Source organism: Lepisosteus platostomus, chromosome 18 (assembly GCF_059453375.1).
Source record: "Lepisosteus platostomus isolate fLepPlt1 chromosome 18, fLepPlt1.hap1, whole genome shotgun sequence".
NCBI classification, from domain to species: domain Eukaryota; kingdom Metazoa; phylum Chordata; class Actinopteri; order Semionotiformes; family Lepisosteidae; genus Lepisosteus; species Lepisosteus platostomus.
The window spans coordinates 6,637,331-6,660,000 of NC_142628.1; the positions used below are offsets into that span (position 1 = coordinate 6,637,331).

Here is a 22,670-nt window from a genome sequence, read left to right on the forward strand (position 1 = left end):
GTCAGGAGCTTTCTGACGTATGACAATCCTGTTGGGGTTGGGTGGAGTGAAACTGACTGGAAAATCCTGAGTATTCGGTGCCATGGTCATCTTTGTTGCCGGCCAGGCACCAGTCTGACGGGCCTTGTTTATAAAGGCCATGTCCATCTTCAGGACGACATCGAACTGCTCGCTCTCTGGGTTTGCAGTGCTCAAAGAATAAGGGTCCCGACAGGGACCAGCTCTGAGGATGAGAAATGAGTTGTGTTTTCTAGGCAAGTAAACCAGTTTGAACAATGGGCCTCGTTGGCCTCGGTTCCATATTGAAGCCTACAAAAATAAAAAATAAATAAAATCAGTCTAAATTCGAAAAAAGCTAAAAATTACAAAACAGTTTTTGTGTTACCTTATATATACTGTACCTAGCTGGGAATTTCTTTCATCGCAGTTTATTCCTTGCAGATATGTTTGCTGTACCCAGCCCATCTTTTTGCTGTTAAGTCGCGCATTAACAAATTGTGTTTGCACCCTTAAGGATGTGAAAATTATTCTGCCGGATGAGATGCCATATAAATTTACAGGTTGCATAACTAGATTTAACAAGTAAACTCTCCCTGATTAAAATAACAATTGAGCTTGTAATTATTCTGTGCAGCTGTTGCAGAAAAGGTTGTTACCAGAAAAGGTTGGAATGCCATATTTGCCTTTACTTGGTGAACTGTGCAGCTTAACATTGTGTAGCATTGTGCAAAGTTTCCGAGCTCGTAGTAAAATGTTATTTGAAAGCTGTCAAACCATGTTAAAAACATTGCAGTGTCCAAAGCCCTAGTGGCCAGGATTCAACATGTATCCTTGTCTTACTCATTCAAGATTGCATGTTTATAAAGTTCCAATTCCCAATTCACTTATATCAGCAAGACTTAACTTGCTCATTAATCTAAATTCTTTTGCAACTTTAATCTGCATGTTTAATTAATCATAAAATGAGGCGGTAAGTAATTTCAGAAATGTGTGGCTTGTTATCAGACACTTTTAATCACTCTTCTGTGAACTCATTTGGAAACACCTGAAGATGTTGAGAGCAGTTTGAATAAGCATAATGCAGCCTTTGTCATTCATCTAATAACATATTGTACTTTGAAAGTCTTTTGAAATCTAGAAAATAAGAATTTTGTTGTCCCACAAGAGTTCATCATAACTTTACAAGCATGTTAACATGAATACTGTAATTTTCCAGAAAATATTGATATGCCGCCTTTAAGAAACTCAGCTTTTTTTACCCTGTAGGTTTTATTCTACAATTTTAGTGCATTATTTTGTTTGATGTTATGCAGGAGCTAAAATAATATCTTTTTCTATGTCCTTTTATTTTGCCCTAGCTGGCTTTATCCATTGTTGAGCTTCATGGCAGCATTGTGTCTGCAGTGATGTAATTACAGTGTGAATTAAACTTCTTCAGTACAAACTTTAGTATTCCAAGCAGAAATGGCCATGAAATTGAAACACGCATCAAAAGATGATCTTGGTTTCAGAACTCTCGCACTCCCTGCCTGTCCTTACGTCGCTCAGCAGCCACCTCTGCTGGGTGAGTTTCTGTTAAAAGCATGACAGATGCTTCCCAAACAGGCCAAGTCACTTTGAGGTGGCAGCCAGCCAGCCAGCCATACAGCTTGTAGCTTCATCCTTCCCTTTGTTTGACATTGTTGTAGGTTTCTTACTTTCACTTGTTGTTTTTTTTCAAATTGCCTTGAGGTGGGTTGTTTCTTTCTTCTGCAGCCATTCCTTCTCATTTTTCAAGTATTATGTGGTTAGCTTACACAGTTGTACAGAATTATGAGCGAAGCTTCAGATTAGGAAGTCAGTACATGTTATCCACCCACTACATCAGTTAGATTACATTCTCTTTATGTTGTCATACACACACTTTCTTTTAAAGATAAATCAGCCCCTTGTATAAAGAAATCCTTTGTTGTCTGACCAGCCATTGTAATTGTTTGCACCTCCTCTATTGTATACAGTGGAAGATTCTCTTAAGTACTTCCTACTGTTTGTCACATCATCAAAAGCCAAAGCCAAAACAGTGAACAATGCCAGCAGTCAAAAAGAAGTTGGGGGGAAAAAAGGTCCAGCCACATCTTTACAAAATAAAAGCTACCTTAAAGGTAGACGTAATGAGTTGCTTAAAGGCAGGAATGTATTGGAATCAGAATCAGTGTTTTGGAGGGAGTGTTGGACTTTCCAATCTATAAGTAATCGTTGCCTGACCGTGATCTAAGTAATGAAACTAATGACCTCTTAAATATCTTCAGTTCTTTTGTAAGTGCTGCCCTTTCTTATATTTGTTCTCTATTGCATATTGTAGATATGACTTTACCTCTTAAGGAAATGTAGTGGTTAGTATAAAGGTGTGTCACACAAGCTGGTGAGTGTAAATTGTTGTCATATTATGTTTGCTATGTCTATGATACCGAGGCTCTCATTAATGATGCTTTGTTCTGTTTAGACATCATAAGAAAAATTCAAGTGAAACCGAATGTGGTACAAGTGTGCAGTGTAATTTAAGTACTACCCTTGAATTTACAGCTATTTGTATTGCATAACACCTTACAGTGACCAGAGATGAAGGAAATCTGGATTTTCTCTGTTGTTCCAAAGAAGTAAGGCTAAGTTGCTTGCTGGGTGTTTAATGCTGTTTCTACCTTGGAAGAGAAGGCTGAAAATCTTGCATGAAAAACCCAGGAACTCAGCCTCACCTAGATGCATCAACAGGGAAAAGGCAGGGAAACATTCTAATTAAACTCCACACTTCCCCAGCTGTGGAAAGTAATGCATAACTAAAAGTCCTGTAAAATTAATTAATGATTTCAACCATGAACTTTTCTTCCAAAATGCTATGAATCTTATCTGGCTGATAATGCACTGACCCAGGAGTGTGAAATCTCTGTTATGTTGAGAGTCGCCAGTTAATTGATTCACAAATTATTTAAAGTTTGTTGTGCCCAAGGGAGTGCTTTACACTAATGACAGCTATTTCCAAAGAGTTTTAAAAACTCTTTCTTTCCACCCTGCCTCTGATTGTAATAAGCTAACAAGCTTAATCAAAGGCCTAGAGGGGAGGGCACAGTAACTTCTTTACTCCTCAGTTAAGAGTTGTTGGTTAATATGATTGAATATTAGAAATCTGTGTAAGTCCATTGAACTTGGGATCTTTGAAATGGGAATGGTTGAGGTATATCATGTTTTTCCAGTATTAATAAATACCCATTCATAAATACAGATAATACAGTAAATACAGAATACAAAACACATAATAAATACAATTGTACTCTTCTGTCCTTTCTGATTGTTTCTTCATCAAATATCTTAAATACAGGAATCCTTTGAATTGGTTGATTGTGGACTGCTTTCCAAATTCCACAAAATCCACAACTGGAAATACACACTAACACATTTTAAAGCCATTGTATTTATTCTTTTCATTAATTAATTTTATTCATAAATGTGTTTTGTAATATTTTTGACTGAAGAATCAGTTGTCAGTGTGACATTCGACTCGATCTATTAACTAATTTGAGTTAAACAACTTGAGAAATATGACAGGGAAATCTCTTGTTAGGCATGGATTCCTATGCAGTTAGTTAAAAATAACATTCACTGTTACAGATCATTTATGAATTCTTGCCACAAGACTAGCATTAATATTCATTATTTTCTTTCAGCATAATTGATGAGCTGGTTATAGATGGCAATTCATCCTTAATATGTGCTTAATAATATCTCTTTTCTGTTGTTAATAATCAGTTCAGCTTGGATTAAGATGTAATTTGTTCTCAGTGAATGTATAGAAGTAACGCATTTTTAACTAGTGTCAATAGAAACTTAATTTTAATTAGAAAGGGTAGATTAAGGTCTCAGGTTTTTTGAAGTTTGCAAAATCAAAGGCGTTGCTTCTTTCCCCACACACAAAAGGTTTAAATGTAATACAGCACCATATGATATTAAATATCAAATCTTTCCTGCATATCATTAGCTGAAAAAAAAAGGCTCCAGCTAATTCCAACTGAATCTGGTTTCCGAAAGCTCTTTGAGTGTTTCATGACATGCATAATGTTTAGTTCCCTCATTGCATCTGAGCACAGGTGTGTACTCCTTCTGTTCATAGGTCCCAGTTCCTGAATTATTCCATTTGTATGCCTGTGGAAAATCTTAAACCACAATCATTTGATTAGATCATTATCTTCTTTCCAATTTCTTGTAGAGAAAAACTAACTTGCCATCATGATTTGGGGCTTTATAGTGTTTTAAGCTAAAAACTGAAACCAAACAAAACAAATCAAATGTAAGTAACTGATCCAAGGACGTGTTTTAATGTTCTGAGACCGAAGAGTAAAACTTTATGTTGGAGTACAGTTCTATCTCATTTTGAGCTCCTTTGAGAACCATATACAGTGTTAGCTTTCTTTTTTAATTGGCCTATTTATGTTGGAGGTGCAGCTCAGTTGCACAGTGGTTAGCATTGCTGCCTCACAGAGCTGAGGCCCTGTGTTCAGTTCTGGACCTGGTGTGTTATTTTCATGGAGTGTGGAGTATGTTTTCCCCATGTTCGTGTGGCCTATCTTCGGGTGCTCCAGTTCCCTCCCACGGTCCAAAGGCATACTGGTGGTTTAATTGGCTCCTGGGACAATTTGCGTGTGCGTGTCTGTGTCTGTGTGTGCCCTGCAATGGACTGGTGTCCCATCCAGTGTGTAACCTGTCTTGCACCTGTGGCTTAGGGTAGGCTCCGGCTCCCCTCTGAGCCTGAATTGGACGAAACAGCTAGAAAATGGATGGATGGATTGATGTTGGAGGCTAAACAGGAAACGTAGTATGGTAACCAACCTGAGATATTAAATCTACTTAATCACGATTGACCTTCATGTCAGTGCTTTACTGGTCTCTCCTATCCTCAAAATACCATATTAAAAATAGTTCTGAAGCAAAAGTGTAGTATTTTGAACAGCGTTATTGTTAGTCTACATTGTTAGTCTAACAGCACTATTGTTAGTTCTGATTTAGATTCTAATTGCACCTTCACTATAATTGTGAGATACATTATTCCAGTTTCTTGCACATTTGTACATAGAGTGTTAGTTACTTTTGAAGAGTGAGATGTGATAAAATCTTTTGTGGCTACCAGAATGTGTTAGTTAAATTCAGTTTATCAGTTCATATACCCAAGCTTTTTCAAAGGCAAATTCAGACCAGGTAAATTTGCCCAAGTAATTGTGTAATGCAATATTAAATTATTTATTATGTTTTTTTTCCATAGTTTTGTTTGTATTTTAAGTAAAATTACTGCCTGTCACCCTTTGGAATGGAAGGATATACTTTTGCCTAGATTTCCTTTCAAAATATTAGCTTGTGTATCTTCAGAGCATTTTTATGTAATTATTTTTACTGCTTCAGCTGGGTTTTGGCAAAATGTGTAGTGGGAACAATGACACTCAAGTGTGTTTGTTCAAGATTAACATTTAAATAAGATCCAAAGTGTAATTAAATAAAAATGAGTCATTGGAGAATCACTTTGCTACAGTGTAATCTCATTTGTAGACTTTCTTGTATTCCAAAGTGCCCAGTAGCTGTACCATACTGGTACACTACTGGATTACATTATGGGATTCATATTTAAACAAGTAACCATCTCAGGTTTTGCTACAGCTACTGTAAAAAACAGCAGTCACCAAACTCACAGTCACAACTTATTACTGAACAGCTTACCCAATATTGCTTTTTTGCCTTTGCTGTTTGATTATTTAACAAACAGATAGCTAAAACCTTTCATAGAAGCCAGTAATGAAAAGAAAGACAAGACGCCCTCCAGGGTGAATTTAATCATAGTATATAGAGACAAGAAAAACTGGCGCGATCAGTAGGTTCTATCACGAATGCATACTTAATGCGGACTTTGAAAATCGAATGTATTGTATTTTTAAATTTGGTCATACTCCTAGTAAGTCCTAGGCTGAAAACAACCTAGTGCCAAGTAAAACTTTTTTTTTGTTGGTTGATGGGTGCCTGTATGTTTCTCGGTGGTAATGTCTATTAAAAACATTTTCAGCTCAGCTGTTTGCTGTAGATCAAGGTGGTCCGTTACTTACCTATTAAGTGGCTGTATCTATTTGCTAATATCAAGGAGCCTCTAATCTCAGCCCCATTAGCAAGCGCTGTCATTCAGACACACAGTGTCTGGCTGATTTAAATAAAATGAAATGAAGATAGTTGTTTCTGGTCCCTTGGCTTCACTCATTGCCATAAACATATGCTCCGCGCCCCGCTTCTTTCCATCTTATTTATGACTTTAATTTGTTGTGTGGGCTGCGCTAGAAATTAAATTTAATACAATTCTCCCAGGGACCCTGTCATATAATAACATGGTAATTTCTGTGTATCCTTTTGAAAAATGAGGAAATTAATTCTTCTTGACATGTTCTAATTATTCCAGTGTGAACGGCAAATCCGCTTTTCCCAGCCCCTGAAGTGTTATAGGCAAGTGGCTGCTGTTCAGCGCTGAGGTGCTAATGCTGACCAGCAGTGCGTTTAATTTGAAACATGAGCAGACACCTTTCAACACACCTTCCTAATGTTGGAGTGCTTTACACAAATTAATTCACTACTTATTTGGCAGCTTAGACTTGAGGGTGGGGGTTGTAGTGGGCCAGGGTACATAAACCGGGGTTTAGTGGCAATCCTGCAGTGTTCTAACCCCCCTCAGAACTTACTGCCTAAGTTTGTGTGTCTTTTTTTTATCTGTCATGCATTAAATAGGAGTTGAGAAGAAAAAAAAATACAGGAGAAGATGAGTTCAACTGTCATGTAGAACTGCTGGTATTGGCTTTTTTTTGTCTCTTGTTGAACCCCTTTAACACCTCCTCCTGTACAGCTGAAAGGTCTTAAATGCTAATTTAATTAGTCTGTCATCAGCAGTCCCTAAATGAAGGATTTTTGCAACAGTAAAACTATGGGGACAATAGTTCTGAGAATTATCACTTGTCTAGCTCCTGACTAGGATAGCCTTTGACAAACACATAAGCATCCACGATAAAGTCTTGTTTCTAGTGCTGGATCAAATTCCTCTGAAAGGAGTGTGAGTACAGTATATGAGGTAAGAAATCAGAGATGTGATTCTGAGTACCTACATTAAATATCTTTCCCTCAGTCACACTTATTATTGGAATGAGCCTAATAGCTTCACCTATTATCATCACAGAACCTACAACTCTGTTAGGTACGAATGGCCTTTCTTGTTGTCATCTCAGAATAGAAAGTCACTGTCTGACTGGCCTGAAAGCATTCCACACAAAAGCTACATGGCGGGGCATTTCCTGGTCGAGTTACTGGAACAGAAACCACTTCTTTACTTGAAAGGTTTTGCCTTTTGTCTCCCGTTTATCACTTTTCAAAAGCATGAGCAGAAATGTTAAAGGAATGGTATTGCGGGCATGAGTTGCAGTGTAAAGAATGGCATGAACATAGAGTGGTTAAGAGGAACTCATAGTGAGCTGAAGAATCACAATGTAAGTGTGGCCGGAAATTTCTTTTCTGTAAGATCAGCTGAGGCTCTTAAGATATTATGGCGGTTGCCATGACTTGTTATATTCCACAATCTGTGAGCAAGAGATCTGGTGGCCTTTTAAAGTGACCCCTTATGTTGAGCCTTATTAGAAAGGTTGCTTAGTAAGGAGTTTACTTTAAAATCTGGTCTCTGCATCTGCTTTTCTAGACGATAAACTTAGATTTTTTCAATAATAGCTCTTCAAAGGTAGACTAAGGTATTTAGATTTTTTTAAAATAATACAATACCCAAATTATAATGTATTTCAAAATTACCATCTGTTTCTAAGTGGTTCTAAATGCTTTGTAAAAATGGTAACTAAAAATATAATCTTTTGTTTCTTTAAGAATGTTATCGTGTGTTGTAAAGGAGGTATGTCCTGGCACACAGAGCCCACAGCGAATATAAAACTCCCCAGATTATTGATTAACTAATTGCCTTAAATTAGACATTGCAGTTGTTCCTATATGACTTATTTTCTGAATGACAAGGCAATTACAGCAGGAGCTTGGTTTATGTTCACAAAAAATTGAATTGCATTCCAACAAGTGATATCATATACAGCCAAGTGGGTGGGTAGTTAATGTGATCCGTGATCCCTATTTGGAGGTCTGTAGAATAGACATGATTATGTATAACTCGGAACAAGATATAAGAAGCCGTTTTGTCTCCAGTGTTCGAACCCCATCTTAAAGTACGACCTGGGACTGCGATCAGAAAACTTAAATTAAAAGTTTAATTGGTCCCGTCATTGGCCAGATTCCCTTTAGTCCATAAGAATTGTACATTTGAGGTTGATTTTTCAGTTAATTTCTTGTGCCAAGCAAAATGCAATTATATCATTATGCAGATATTGGCAGGTACAACTAAGCCCAGTTCTAAATCCAGATTTAAAGCATCGTGAAGTCGTGATTTACAAATTATTTAAGTGCGATTAAGGATGTTTTCTTACTACTTCACATTCACATTGATCCCTAAAAGAAAAATGCAATTTGTTTAAAATTGATTATACAGACATGATGTCTTTTAGCTTATAAATAGAAAAACAATCCTCCTTATCTATCTTAAAATCATAAAAATGTTAAAGTTGTTATACCATAATTGTTTTGGTGTGTTTGTCTTTTGATATCAGAACAGACTGTTCTAAGTCATGCTGTAATATTCTATTATGGCAGAACTACTATGTAGTGTTTGGGTGGAGGTTCAGAGTTACTCATAAAAGAGAGTCAGAAACATGGCTACTTCATGGAGAAGAATTATAATTTTCCAAACCCTTTAGGTTTCATCAGTTTTGTTTTGGCCTGGGAAAGGAACATTTTCCATCACTGTGGAAGCACCGATTTGTGTCTTAATCCAGCAGAATTTCTTCAGAACTCCAACCACGATTTATTTCAGTCTTTGGATTCACTCACATTTAGATTCATTTTAATCCTCAAAGATATTTTAGATATTCAGTTCTGAAGTTACGCATTATAAGAATGAAAAAGCGCTGACAATTTCTTGCACTCTCAACTAAAACTAAACATATAGCTTAAATAGCCTTATTCCTCAATTTGACTAAAATTGAAACATTCACATTATTTTGTGTTGGATTATTTTAGAACATTTGTTTATTGTAGATTGAGGCACATTAAGTGATGGAATTCCAATTCTGTGCAGCATGATTTAACTGTGCATTGGGGAGATTTTTTTTGAAACCAGAAATCTCATTTGTTAAAATAAAAGGCAGTTGGTATTTTTCAAATGTATATATTTTGTAAAATTTATTACATTACGTTCTTTAAGCTTAGAAGGAAACACCATCATGAAGTTAACATAACTTTTTTTCTATGTTTGGAGTGAACTCATTTTTACAGTAGATCATTACTGTTTTGAAGTTCATCAAGATACACCAATTATTTGTCACATAGGAAGCTTTTTATAGTATGGTGACCATGCACTATGTTTACATACATTGCTTGCCTTGTTAACAAACAGATAAGTACTCAAGACAGGGTCAAATTAGAGCCAAGGTCAGCCCTTCACATATCTTATGTAACACTCTAAGGTAATGACCGAGGGGCAGGAATCACTGCACATTGCCAAGCCCTAAATGGCAGTAGTATGGAATTAATTCAGCAGTCAATTTCACTAAAAGTTTGAAATCTGTGCTATATTAGGGGAACGTGCAGAAACTGTGTTAATTGCTAGCTTGTTGTCCATATGGTTCTTTTTTAATAGAGCACATTTGTTGCAGATGGTTGGAAAGTTGGTTGGACAGAGAACTGGCGATGACTAATTCTTCGAAGGCCTATGCTCTCTTTTAACATTGAACAATCCTCTGAGTGAAATACTTTTTCATTCACAGATCCATTGCCCTTGAATTGTGGCCTACTCTAAATATAAGCCATTCTGCTTTTTTTTTTTAGATCTAGGAGAAGAGCAAACACAACGTGGTTTAGTCAGTTTTTCCTTAATTCTGATTCCAAACCACACCGAACTTGGATTCTTAAGACTTTCAGTTGTCTCCATCACCACAATGGTTTTCAGAGCATGGTTAGCTCACTATGCTTCTTTCTCTTAATATAACCACCCGCTGCAACAGACCCTGTCTTATTGAATACACACTGCTGAAGTTGGCAATTTCTGTATAAGCATGCTCTAGAAGAAGATCGTTTATGTATTAAAAATGTTTATCATCTTTTGGACCATCACAGAATAAACCTTCACAGAACATCAGAGCATTTTAAGTAAAATACAGAGCGACATTTTTACTTTTTCTTTGTTCCATTGTCATTCAATGCCATCAGGAGTTCCAGTAAAAAAAAAAATTGTCATGTGTCCATTATGACTCAGCTGTGTTATTTTCTGTTTCCTATATTTCTTCTTCGAATTTTCTACATTGTTTGTATGCCTCCTGCACTTTGTGTACAGAAGTACTTTCACTCACAGACTGTTTGTTTACATTTTAATAATAATTTGAAGACAGTGTCTTTTATGTATAGTTTTGTACCCTGGTGCATTTTGTGTGACACATGCTTCCATATCTTGTCATGCTGTACTGCTGCCTCAACAAATGCCTAGCCAAAATAAGAAAGCAGAGGTAGGGTTTTTTTTATATCTTAGAAGCAAGGAGATGCGCTTCGCTGGTTCTGTGCAGTCTGCTGTTGTTTTCTCACATTGTCACTGCACTACTTGTCTTATTATCTGAACGGGGCATTTGTGGCCTGGCCAATTCTCGGACACCTGATTGTGTGAAAAGTCTCGGTTAAATCCATTGGGCCTTAGAGGCCTGGTACCCTGCTAAGTGCTGTACAGCCTGAAAGGCACAGTGTCCTTGTGTTATAAAGTCATTTGCAAGGCTTTGTCTTTGCACTTAGGAACAAAACTTCAGTACATTGTCTTAGTAGAATTATCTAGCAATACAGGAGTATGGCATTTTTTAACTTCTGGGGGTGTTATATGTTTTTACTTTTAAAATAACTTCATGAATTGCTTCTCAATTATATTTGGAATTTTTTTAAGCTACAAGTGACGATGACTTTTTTGTATCGCAGCAATAACCATCAACTTTGAACACTTCAGAACAACTGGAAAATAAGAAATGCAATATCTGTAATCCACATTAAATCTGATTGTCTCATTTTCACAAGCTTTGTACAATGTTCATTAAGAAAGAATGACTCTTAATGAATGGGATCTTGCTCAAATTGAAATAAAAAAGTACCTGATTAGTACTATTATCTCAACCAAAAGACTTCTCGATTGGTTTCTTCAAACCCGTGATCATTATTAGAACTATTACACAGCCCTTCATTCTTCGTGATGTAATTCCTTGAATACTTTTCAGAAGAAATGCCTTGGAAATGCAAAAGAGTATTTAAAATTATTTTACCTTTTATGCCAGACTTTTGACATTGTAATGTGGGCAGTTTGCTTATCCAGTATGGCATACAAATATCCTTGCAGCCTTTTATGAATACCAAATACTGCATATATAGTACATAGCAATTAGATATTTATAGATTTTTATAAAGAGGGTTCAAATAGTATTTTAACAATGTAGCAATATATTCCATCTACTTTTTAAATATCAATTGTTACTTTTTAAATACTTTACTTAATATCAATTGAAATATTGCAATATGTATAGATTACATACAGGATAACACTTATTTCTGGAGCATTGACCTGGAATAAAATAAAATAGCCTGAACTGGTTTATGATTATGAACGTTTTTTTTACAAGTAATCAAAACCATCAACCACCATGTTTAACCTGCGCTTTATCACATTGCACACTTTCAGCTGAAAGAGCTGTGTTTATCAGACCTCCAGAACCAGTGACATCATGCCCACATCCCCCTGCATGCCCACCCCCCTCCCACCACCCCTCAGAAGCTGTGCCATGCCAGTACAGTGCAGGGACTCCTGTGGTCAGGGCTTCCAGAAGCCACACTGCCCTGGCCACACATGCTCTGCAGCTGGACCACCTTCAGTTGCAGCACAGACGTTCAGTGGGAGGAGGCTGTCTTTAAGGTTAAGAGGAAAAGCCATTTGTGTAATGCAAACATATCATCAGGCTGGGGCTGGCAGCGTTGTATGCAAATTGTTGCTCTTTTGAAGAGAAGTTATAATTAATGATGTAGGAGAGGGGAGGTTTCAGGGGGTTTTAACCACTCTGCTTGTTAAAAAAAACTATTGGGAAAAAAAAACTGTATTGCCTGTGATTATACGGAGTTACAATGGTTTTCTATGTATTTCTCCCGCCGCAGAACCCCAAATGCTGACATGGAGGGCTCTCTTCGTAGCAGCTTTTTACTGAGGTTAGTTCTTTATGTTGTTGTTGCAGGCCAGATTCATCTGTTTCTTTCACAATTTCAAAATCCATTTCAAATAGAAAGTGTGACTTAGAAAAAGAGCCGAGACAGTCCAGCCGACGAATGTTTTGCTGGTGCAGGAGACAGGTTGTCCATGGCCTCGTGCCTGCCCCTCAGCTGAAGGATGCCATTCCTGCTCTGGGGCAGAACGATAGAACGCACTAATATTGAAAGTGAGAGATCATGGCATGGTGCATGTCTCAAAACTTGAAGTTAGTTGAGATCAGTCATCTTTAGAATCAGAAGTGCTTGTTTGTTTCCCACTCTCAATAGTGGTGCTGACAATAAGGGTGGGTATGCTTGACTTGTCATACATTCTGATTATTTCTGCTCTCACATACAAAACGCAATGAGGACAGAAGGCACTTCCCTCCATGTTTCTAATTAAGAATTCATTCTGTCATTACTCAGAGAAAATAAATACTAGGAAGTAAAATTACCATTTACTGTTCTTCTGAACTATCTTATAGACCCTACTGTCGCACCCTAATTAGTCGTATCTCATTAAATGTGGTGGCATCCTCCTTTTAAGCTAGTGTCAGCCAAACTTTACAAAACCTAATAGATTTTCTTTGATACCATTGCTTTTTTCACCTTAATTGATTGCTTAAGTGTAATGAAGGTCATTTATTTGATTAAATTTTCACTGATTTCTTTCAAACTTGACCAGACTTAATTGAATAAAAGAAATTATGATGCAATACACGCTACTTTAGGTTAGCTGTTGATCAGATCTAAAACTGCCAGAAGGAACCTTAGACTCTTCTTTGTCAATACAATTGCTGTGGCACCTAGGATATTTAAGTTATCGTTTTAAGATGGTATGGCTTCCTAGAAAAGATCTTGGGTATAGATGGAGCATATTGAATTTTAAATTAATATTAATAAAATAAATTGCAAGAGGATGAAATACAGACATTTTACTGTGCAACTACTAGTAAACTAGGTGCCTTTAGATTTTTATCTAAACTTAGATAATGGTGGTAGCATTACCCAAAGAGCTAAATCTGCATAATAAATGGAATCTGAGTTAGAGATTGTCTAACTACTTGAAGAAACAGCTCTGAAGCGTGGAGACCTTGGAAAAACAGACCGCTCTTTAATGATTTTCATAGATGTCACAAATTACAAACATATTCTGTGTATCATGTATGTGAAAACAGGTGGCACAATAAAGATATGTTAAAGAAGCAAAACCTTAAAACCACTGTAAAAGATGACTTCATGTTATCTTGTTGCATTACATTAAATTTTCCTGGAACGAACTTTCTTTAAATCAGCACAAGTAGTATGATTTGTTTTATAACTTAATGTTGCTCTTCGGAATCCTTATCATTATTATACAGGGATCCAGAAGCTTTGATTTGGACTGAACCAATGTAAATAAAGTATACTTAGAATGAGTTCTGGGTATATCTGGGACTGCATTGCCTTTGTTATTGATCTACAAAACTATTTGGACATGCTTTCCTGGCTGTCACATATCTTATAAATTGTGGTGCTCAAGATGGCAAAGGTATGTAGTGCCTTGTTAACAGAGCTATTTTATTACAAGAAGAAAGGGCCAGAGCTTTGCTTTTAATAACCAGATTCATAAAACTGGCAGTTTTAATTTGGGGAGCTGGAAATGAATGATTTCTGTTTCTTTTGAAGAAGATTTGGGCCCAGTGTATCTTGACCCTTTTAATAGTGCAGTGTTCTGAAGATTAAGTGGTCTGTAAAGTTTTGATCCTGTTGGCATTTTCACGGTGAACCAGTTCCAACTATTGTGTTGGGCGCGACTGGAGGTTGGGATAAAAAAAACCAGTAACGGTGCCTCTGGGAAGATCTGTATGCAGTTCGAGGACAGTAATAAAGAGATTATCTCTTTACCTGCGGCCCCTACTCATTGCTGGATTCAAGGCTAAAAAAGGGGTCTTTATGTTCAAAACAAATAAAATCCGACATAAACGACAATGCTGGAATGACTTTTTAAATCTTTCATTAGAAAATAAAAAACGTTTTCTTTTATGGTCACTATTTTCTTAGTTCTCAACTAGTGTACTGTATACTTGTTATTTGTAACAAATAGTTACACAGATGTACAAATAGTACACAAAGTATATATACTTTCTTACAGCATCTACACTTTTTTGTGGCCATAAAATAATAGATGCACAAAGCTACAAAATAAGTAAAATCTCATTTTCTCTTAAAATATAGCCTGAAATCACGTTTTGTTCCCATGGCAAAACGTCTGTACAAACATAGACATTCTTAAATAAAATGAATATCTTTAATGGCCCATGATGTATTTTCCAAAGCAAACAGTTTTTTTAACTAATAGTCACAGTCACCTGGCAGCAGATTGTTAGAATATCCTACAGTAATGTCACAAACTGGTGTTTTGTTTGATTTGAGCCACCTGTTCGAACAGCACAAATTTCAGATTTGGCTTTAATTGCTATATTAGGATAACTGGCTTTGGGCGGAGGAGTGGAGAATGGATAGCAAACACCTCCTAAATCCACCAATGACTGTTATAGCAGAGTAGTGTCTGACAAAAGTTTAAAAGAAAAAAAAAATCCAGTCTGACCTTTGGCTGGGATAAAAGGCCGTTTCACAACAATTTTCTTTTGTTCTCTGTTTAAGCCATTACTCAAAAAGGAGACTCCGATTAATCTAAGTAAATGCATCATTACAGTCCTAATCCACATCCTTCTGTCAATGTCGGTTTTAATTAAATGAGAAACGCCAGTAGAAAGATATCACGCACAGGCATCGGGATTGGAGGAGGAAAACCTCAACAATCAGGACAAGATTAAAGCAGGCTTTGCTTCAGTTTTTGACCTTTTGCTCAACCACTGTTGTTTGTCTTGAAGAGCCAGGAAAAGGAATATGTTTTTAAGTGTAACACCACAACATCTTTTTATATTAATTAACTGAAACAGGTCAAAGGTGGCTCCGTCAGTAACATTTGTGGGAAAGCATGACAGTAACCCAGGCTCATGCCTAAAGAAAGTAATTTGTCTAATTTGGTGTAGTGGTGAGATCTATACGTTTATTTTTTTTTCTACAGAATGATTTGAGTTTAACTTTTCTGGATTCTAAGTATTTTGCACAGAGCAAGATAGGCACAAGTAAATGATGAAATGTATATTATTACGTACAGTCTATATGACGAAACAGAATAGCCAAGGCATTTTATGAGAGATACCTGTTCAATTTTGGAAGAACTCAGAGAATCGGTTGGGATTTCTCTTTATTTAGCTCTTTTTTAATATGCAAGTAATCACAAGTCCCAGTAGCAAGACAGTAAAAGAAAAAGATCCACAAGTTTAAGTCCCTTTTTCATGTGGATGATGAAAGGTAAGGACATTTTGCACACATTCATAACCTTTTGTTATTAATCATTAGAGCAGGGTTTCTGTACACTATATGGATCTTTAAAGTGCAAGAGTAAACATGACTTTATTGTCATTCTGAAAACAGCATTCCTGATATCGGTCTGAGAAATCTGATGGGTGAGGATTATTTAAAAAATGCATGACAGAATGTATTAGCTTTATTAATTAAAAAATTAGCCCAGTTCTTTGTCAGTAGATATGTCAGGAGTGTGCGTAAAAAGCTCATTGCTCTGGCAGCCCCTATGGTAATCCCAACGGAGAGGACCTCCTCCCACATCTCTGCCATTATTTGATGTAATGAAAAGAGAAAGTGTGTAACACTGAGATTGTTAATTAATTTAGTCTAACAAGATGAAGATAAATGAAGCACACTGAGGGCCGACTCTATGAAGGGGTACGCCATGCATTTCTGTTCTCCTGCCTTCACAATGGAATAGATTTAAAAGGTACAGTTCCACTTTACGCGAGTGTGGTACAGGTCTGCAGTTAGACATTGTGTTTACTGTGGTTACAGTACTTTCACATGTACTGGGTTTACAGTGGAAGTGTTAAACTAGTCACTTACTTTAGATCTTCTTTTGAACCCAAAACTACAGTAACCCCATTCATTAGGCTTACTGAACTGCTGTGTATGTGATATTGAACTACAGGACCATCTCTGACTACAGCAGGCTTAGATATCAGTAAAGTTATTTAGGATGCACTATATGCAAGGAATTTCTGTTGTTGCCTACACTGTATATTATTGCAGAATATTGTACTGTTTTAAATGTATTGGCATTCTCTTGGGGGAAGGTTCTTATTATCACTATTAGGATTTTTGTATAGCTTATAATTATTCTTTTATAACTTTTATTACGTTTAAAGTGACTGGTTAGATATGCAGTGTATTTTATTTAGTGTTGACTTTTCGTCTTGGTCTAGATTAATGTGTATTCAGGTATCACAGAAAATTGTGACTGAATAATAATAATCTCATATTGAATATATACTGTAATTGTCCTGTCTGTATGCATTATGCCGTTGAGTTGTTTGGATGAGTTTTTGCATTGGAAGAAAAAGATGTCAGTCACCGACCGCTTTTGAGAGCAATTTTCTTAGCAGACCTTTACCAGCCCTTGAGTGTGTGCGATATTGGACATGCAGAGGACTCTTGTTTGATCACGTGCCTTTACTTGGAAATGACATTTTTACACTTTGTTAGTCATGACTTTTTTAACCTTATCTCTCTAAGCCACAGCACTGTCGAGACAAGAAGCAAAAATGGCCTCTGTATGAGGTCAGACCCTCTCCCATCTGAATGGCCACTGGCAAGTGCAACTTAGTTATTATTTGAGGAAACAAAAAAAAAACAGAAAAGAGAACATTTTTTAAAAAGCCAGACAGTTGTCTTCATCCACAACCTTTTCAGCAAATCAGCAGTCTATCAAGGACTTTCAGTGCAGACAATTCTATATGAGCTGGGATGGCAACACAGACCAATCATTATGGCATCCATTCTCTGGTCCTTTATTTTTCAAGTCCACAACAATAGGTTGTTGATTGTGTGGACAACACCAGAACAATTATGTTCTCTGTTTAGTGGCAGAGCAGCATTTTAATGTCCGTTCTTAATAATGGTCTCATTATTGTTATTCTTAGACTGGGCCTCAGGAGAAGGAATAGTTGCTGGCGGTACGTCATTATTTTGCAAATTTTCGATTAGCTCATCATGTTGTCTATACGGCGAAAATCATTGCTAATTAAGGCAAGGGGGCTCTGCTACCAGCTTTCTAGCTCATGAGTTAAAAGGTAGCACTTGATAGGCCAATAATGTGAAGAAAGGTGGTAAAAAGAAGGATTAGAGCTGTTGCCGTAGTAACTCCAACTTCCATCTGCGAGGGAACAATGGACTTGTGTTTCTCCACCACCTTGGTGTAAAAAAAAAGAGTTCTGAAAGGACAGGACCCTTTTTAGCAACAAAGTAGAATCGAGGCCTAATAGGCTCTTCAGTGTTAGTTGTTAGGAGAGACCACTGGGGGATATGAGAGATGAAAGGTCAGAACGTAATCCAAGGACACCAAAGGTCGTTGTCTCATTTTACAATAGCAGTTTGTTTTGTACTTTCATTTGTTGCTGACCGTCAAGCCAAGCACTGAAGCATATACCTTGCAGCTTGCACACTTGAAACATAAAAGGAAAAAGCACTGTACAGCCTGGTGCAAGAACACAGACGTCTATATTTCAAAAACCCATCTGTTACTTACAAGTTATAAATAAACACAAACTAGAATTATCTTGACGAGTTTAAAGAGACATTCCTCTTATAAAAACTGCCCACGAGACTTTGATTGGACAGCTTCCAGGACACCAGAAAGTATACATTTGTTCACATACTCTTCCCATGGGTAGGAGCTGCTGCAGAGAATACAGGTTGCTGAAGTTATGCATTTGTTTCTGCCATATCATACTCCATTCTGATAACAGACATTTGGTAGATGTGAGCACATGTACAGTCTGAATGTCTTGAAAATTCCTCAGGTTAACTCCTGCATTCTTATATGTGCTTGTGCGGTATGTAATTGCAGCAAACACATTTTACTTTTGATGAAGACATTTTTCTATTTCAAATTAAGTCTTAAAAATCTGTAGCAGGAGCAAAACTCCTCAGAACCTTCTGAGAGATTGCAGTGATAGAAAATCCTTGCAGAGCTATTATTTGTGATATATGTTAGGTTTTCTGACATTGTTATGTTTCTTATTACAACTAGAATATGTCTGTTCACATTAGGCTAATTTATAGTCTGGGCCACTCTAACAGCACTATGGGTTAATGAATTTGGCACTGCTAATTAACTACAATTAAAGACTGAATATTAAACCAGTGACCGAGAAGGACTATAGAGCTGAATGTGCACTGGAAGGGGCAAAAAGTGTAAATGCCTTTAAACCTAATTTTGCACTCCTCTCTCACTTTTTATTTGGAATATATTGTTTTTTATATTTTTCCCAGATTTGTGAATCTGTAAATGAAAAAATCCGTGATGATATCTAAGAAAGAAGGGCAATAGGGAAAACTGAAATAAAAAATTCCAGCTAAGATGTTTTTTTTAAGTGTGGCCTAATGGAGAAATTCTTGATATGATTAGGTCTAATTTGACACAATGTACTACAGCCCTAAAACACTGTCGCTTCTGTTAAGAAAACACAAGGGTTGTTTTGAAATGCTACACAGGTGTTACTTAATGTACAGCTAAAGCAGTTTCTCTCAGAACACTTGTATTTAAGTGTATCAAATTTGTATTTAAGTACTCTTTTCCCATTTCTGTCTTAATCTGAATATTTATATCTACAAGCAATGGGTGAAGTAGATATGGCAATTTAGTGTAAAGTTTGGGGTAGACTGGAAAGTGATATATTGAAGATGGGATACTGTCTCGATTTTGCTTGCTGAGTTTTCATGTTATATGACAAACACTATTTGAAAGCAGAAAATTAGCTCAGTGGAATTGGAAGCTTTCAAGTGGAAAAGGACTGCCTCAAATACCTGGAATAAAACTTGAGTCTTTTGTTGTAGCTGTGCAGACACAGTAAGTTCAACACACCTAGTTTCACTGCTGGAAAGAGAAGACATATGAGCTGCTACAAAAGTGTTCTTGTGTGCTAGGGAAAAATTAAAGCCCCATTTGCATTAAAACACCTAAAACAACAAGCTTCATCTAATGGACATGGAAAAAAAAAACTGCTTTTAAATAGGCTTTAGGAATAACCAAATCCTGTCAGATAAAATTATGAAGTATATAGCATTATAACAAATTAATGCTAAGGCAAGTCAATGTTTCATATATTACTGTGATGAAGTGCTGTGGAATGGGTTGAATCATCTTAATAAGTGGTCTGGAAAACCATGTGGGGTTAACCAGAGTTCTGATAGCATGTGGTACTAGAATCCCACAGACTGTTTCGAAGGTCATGAGTAGTTGGGGCAGCCACCTCTATTGCTGTGAGATTCGTCCCTAACTCTTGTGCAGCAGTGATTTTCTTACATTCAGCCTGATGCTCTCCCCCTTGGATCCGAGCCTTTCAATTTAGATTTCAATTAGTGCCAGCGATAATGTGAGTTTTGTGATTAAGACTTCTGTCCTCCAGGAATCAGACCTCTCTGCTCTGCGTTTTTTAAACGGCAATCAGATGGAATCTGATGAATTGTGCATGTAATTACGGAAGTTATTGAATATTCAGATTGCTAGACATCTAGCAAACCCGAAGACTCTTGGTGCGATATTCATAGTGCATTAACTCTAACTGTATCAAACAAGTGGCCTAGTTAAAACCCACTCTTGTAATAAGAAGGCCAGTGTACACCATTAGTCAGAGATAATAGCACTAAGAGGAAACTCAATTAAAAATTACACAGGAACATTATGATATGACTTTTGTCTTTATTCCATGATGTGATTTAAGAAGACTTTGTTTGAAGAAATCTTAATAATGAGGGGTTGACTGGGGGAATTTGAGAAGAAGAAGACTTCTACTGAGTGAGGCCCTATTTAAATTGACCATAAATTCAGGTTTTTATGCATATTGGGTTTTATTTTAAATATCTCTTTATGGTAGTCTTGACCTTGGATTTCCTGAGCACACTTCAATTGTGTAATTACTGTTACCTTGGCCCACTGTATTTTCAAGGCGGAAAAAAGAAGAGAACCTAAGCCATTTTGACACTTTAAATGATGGCAGTATTTAGATGTGCAACTGTGTGGATCTATTAAACACACCCCATGGTGCATTGGCTTTATGAACCCTCTCAAGAGTCCCAGCATGCATCCAAAGAAAAGCAGTTTGGATACAGTACATAATCACTCCACTGTGGGGTTTTTCCCATGGCCAGGCTGCTGTGTGATGTATTTCACCCAAGATGGAAATGCAGCCCCGTTTTTGATAGGTGGTTAAATAAGCACATTGTTGAAAAAGTTGTCATGATTCAGAGTTAATTTAAACACTGTTTTTAGACCAATATGCCTGATAGGAAAATGCTTTCTAATATTTGTAAAAAAACAAGGGAATCAGAAGAATTTGATGTATTTTCTGGAGATGTTCTGAAAGTAAGATATAAGAAATAAAGTTTATCTTTCAGAAAAGCTGCCCCAGTGTTCACATTTTTATTGCTTTGATGTCTCTAGCTTTAACATTAAGAGCACGTGTAGAGAGTGATTTGCGTATGGGATATTGGACCTTGCAATGTTTAACTCAGGAATAATTAAAAAACTACGAATGTCTGGCCATTTCAATGAAAGTGCCATTTATAGCAGGCAGGCTCTTGCTCCTGGGCCATCCCCATCAGTAAGGGCTGCACAGGCTTGTCTCGTTTGTAGCTATTTTTGAGCAGCATGCCAGACATGGGGAATTAAAACTCAGTAATTCCGAAAGCTGCAGAGCTTACATTAAACTAAATAATGTGCAAAGTTTTTATATCTCAAAGCTTCTGGTCACACTACATTGTGTTCTTTTAAACCTGCTGTTTTGCAAAAGATTACTTCTAAGCTCTTTGAATTTGTGATTTAAAAGGTCTTTGTTAAATATTTATACTTCAACAATCTCAATTTGCTGTTGTAATGACACTGGAATAATACAGTCAGACCATCTGAAAGCATGGTAGTTTCATATTGTTCAATAATTCAGTAAAATGTGTTTTCTCCATTTTAAAACTTGACGTTGTTTTAAATAATACAGGTCTTTGTGTATGAATGTGTAACAAATGCATTCAGGTTTGATCTTCAGCCTTTGCCAGATGTATTTAGAGACATTGTAGTGAACTAACACTTAGAAATCGTATTGCTTAGAAATCAGAAAATGTCACTGAAGGACAATTAAAATTGTATGATTTTATTAAGAAATATAATCAGAAATGTTTGCTGTGATAATTGACCACCAATTTCTGTGATTCCAGTCTATGGAAGTACATAATGATATTCCTTATTTTGTAATAATTTTTAGTGAAGCCTTTATGTGTCTTATCCTTGAATTCTGTATTAATATTGGCTATGAAAGTAAATATTGATATGCCCTCGTATTCTGAAAACATTTCTAAGGAAACCTTTGTGTTTTATTTTCTTTATCCTTGAATTTCTGTATGAATATTAACTTAGCTGTCAGGTAATCACCACTTTACTTGTGATTAGGTTTTACTATTTAATGGAATTAATGTTTGCCAGTACATACTGCTCAAAATGTCACTGCATGGTTTTTTTTCATATGAAGTAATGGTAATGTCACAATGCAGTTTACATTGATATAGTTTTGAATAACCTTATATGAATCGAAAAAAGAAGATTAAAAAAGATAAAGCAAAAAACAAACTAATATACAATACTGTAATCCCAGCAGTTGGGTATTTCTTTGACTACAGATATAATTAATGAGCTCTAATAATTTATTTGAGCTTATTTCGTCAGTATGTGCCCTTGGGTTAAAATAGTCCTTCTGTCTTTTAAATATATTGAGACAGATGTGACTTGAAGTGTCTTATTTATTCTTGTGGAAAGGCTTAAAGACAACATATTTCCTTGAAATTGCTATCTGCTGTACTGCATTCTAATATTTTAGAAGTTTAAAAGTTTAAGATAAAAATATATTTAAGTAAATTAGAATGAATAAGTAGATTCCTGCTCAGAAACATTTAAAAACTGTAAATATTTATTTTAGTGCAGCTATCTTTGACACATACTGTATATAGGTTATTTATACAGGCTGTACAGACCAGATATTTTACCATGGTGTCTGAATGTACTGCTTTAGATCTGAAAGCAGGTTCAGTGTCCTGGACATGTGTATGCTTTACCCTGTATTATGCATATTATTAAGGTAATAGGATTG

At 36.3% G+C, this 22,670-nt stretch overlaps 1 protein-coding gene across 32 annotated transcripts in view; it reads left to right on the plus strand.

Moving 5' to 3' along the window:
* Positions 1-22,670, plus strand: part of sox6 (SRY-box transcription factor 6) — a 203,714-nt gene that overhangs the window by 37,472 nt on the left and 143,572 nt on the right. For 17 of the 32 annotated variants that reach the window (XM_088611247.1, XM_088611254.1, XM_088611260.1 and 14 more), the window contains one exon: positions 12,325-12,375. The exons of the other annotated variants lie outside the window; for them this stretch is intronic. Coding sequence is in view for 9 of the 17 variants with exons in the window: in XM_088611254.1 (XP_088467380.1) it covers positions 12,341-12,375 (35 nt within the window). In the remaining 8 variants the exon portion in view is untranslated. The remainder of the gene's footprint in view (positions 1-12,324; positions 12,376-22,670) is intronic. 32 annotated transcript variants of the gene reach the window in all.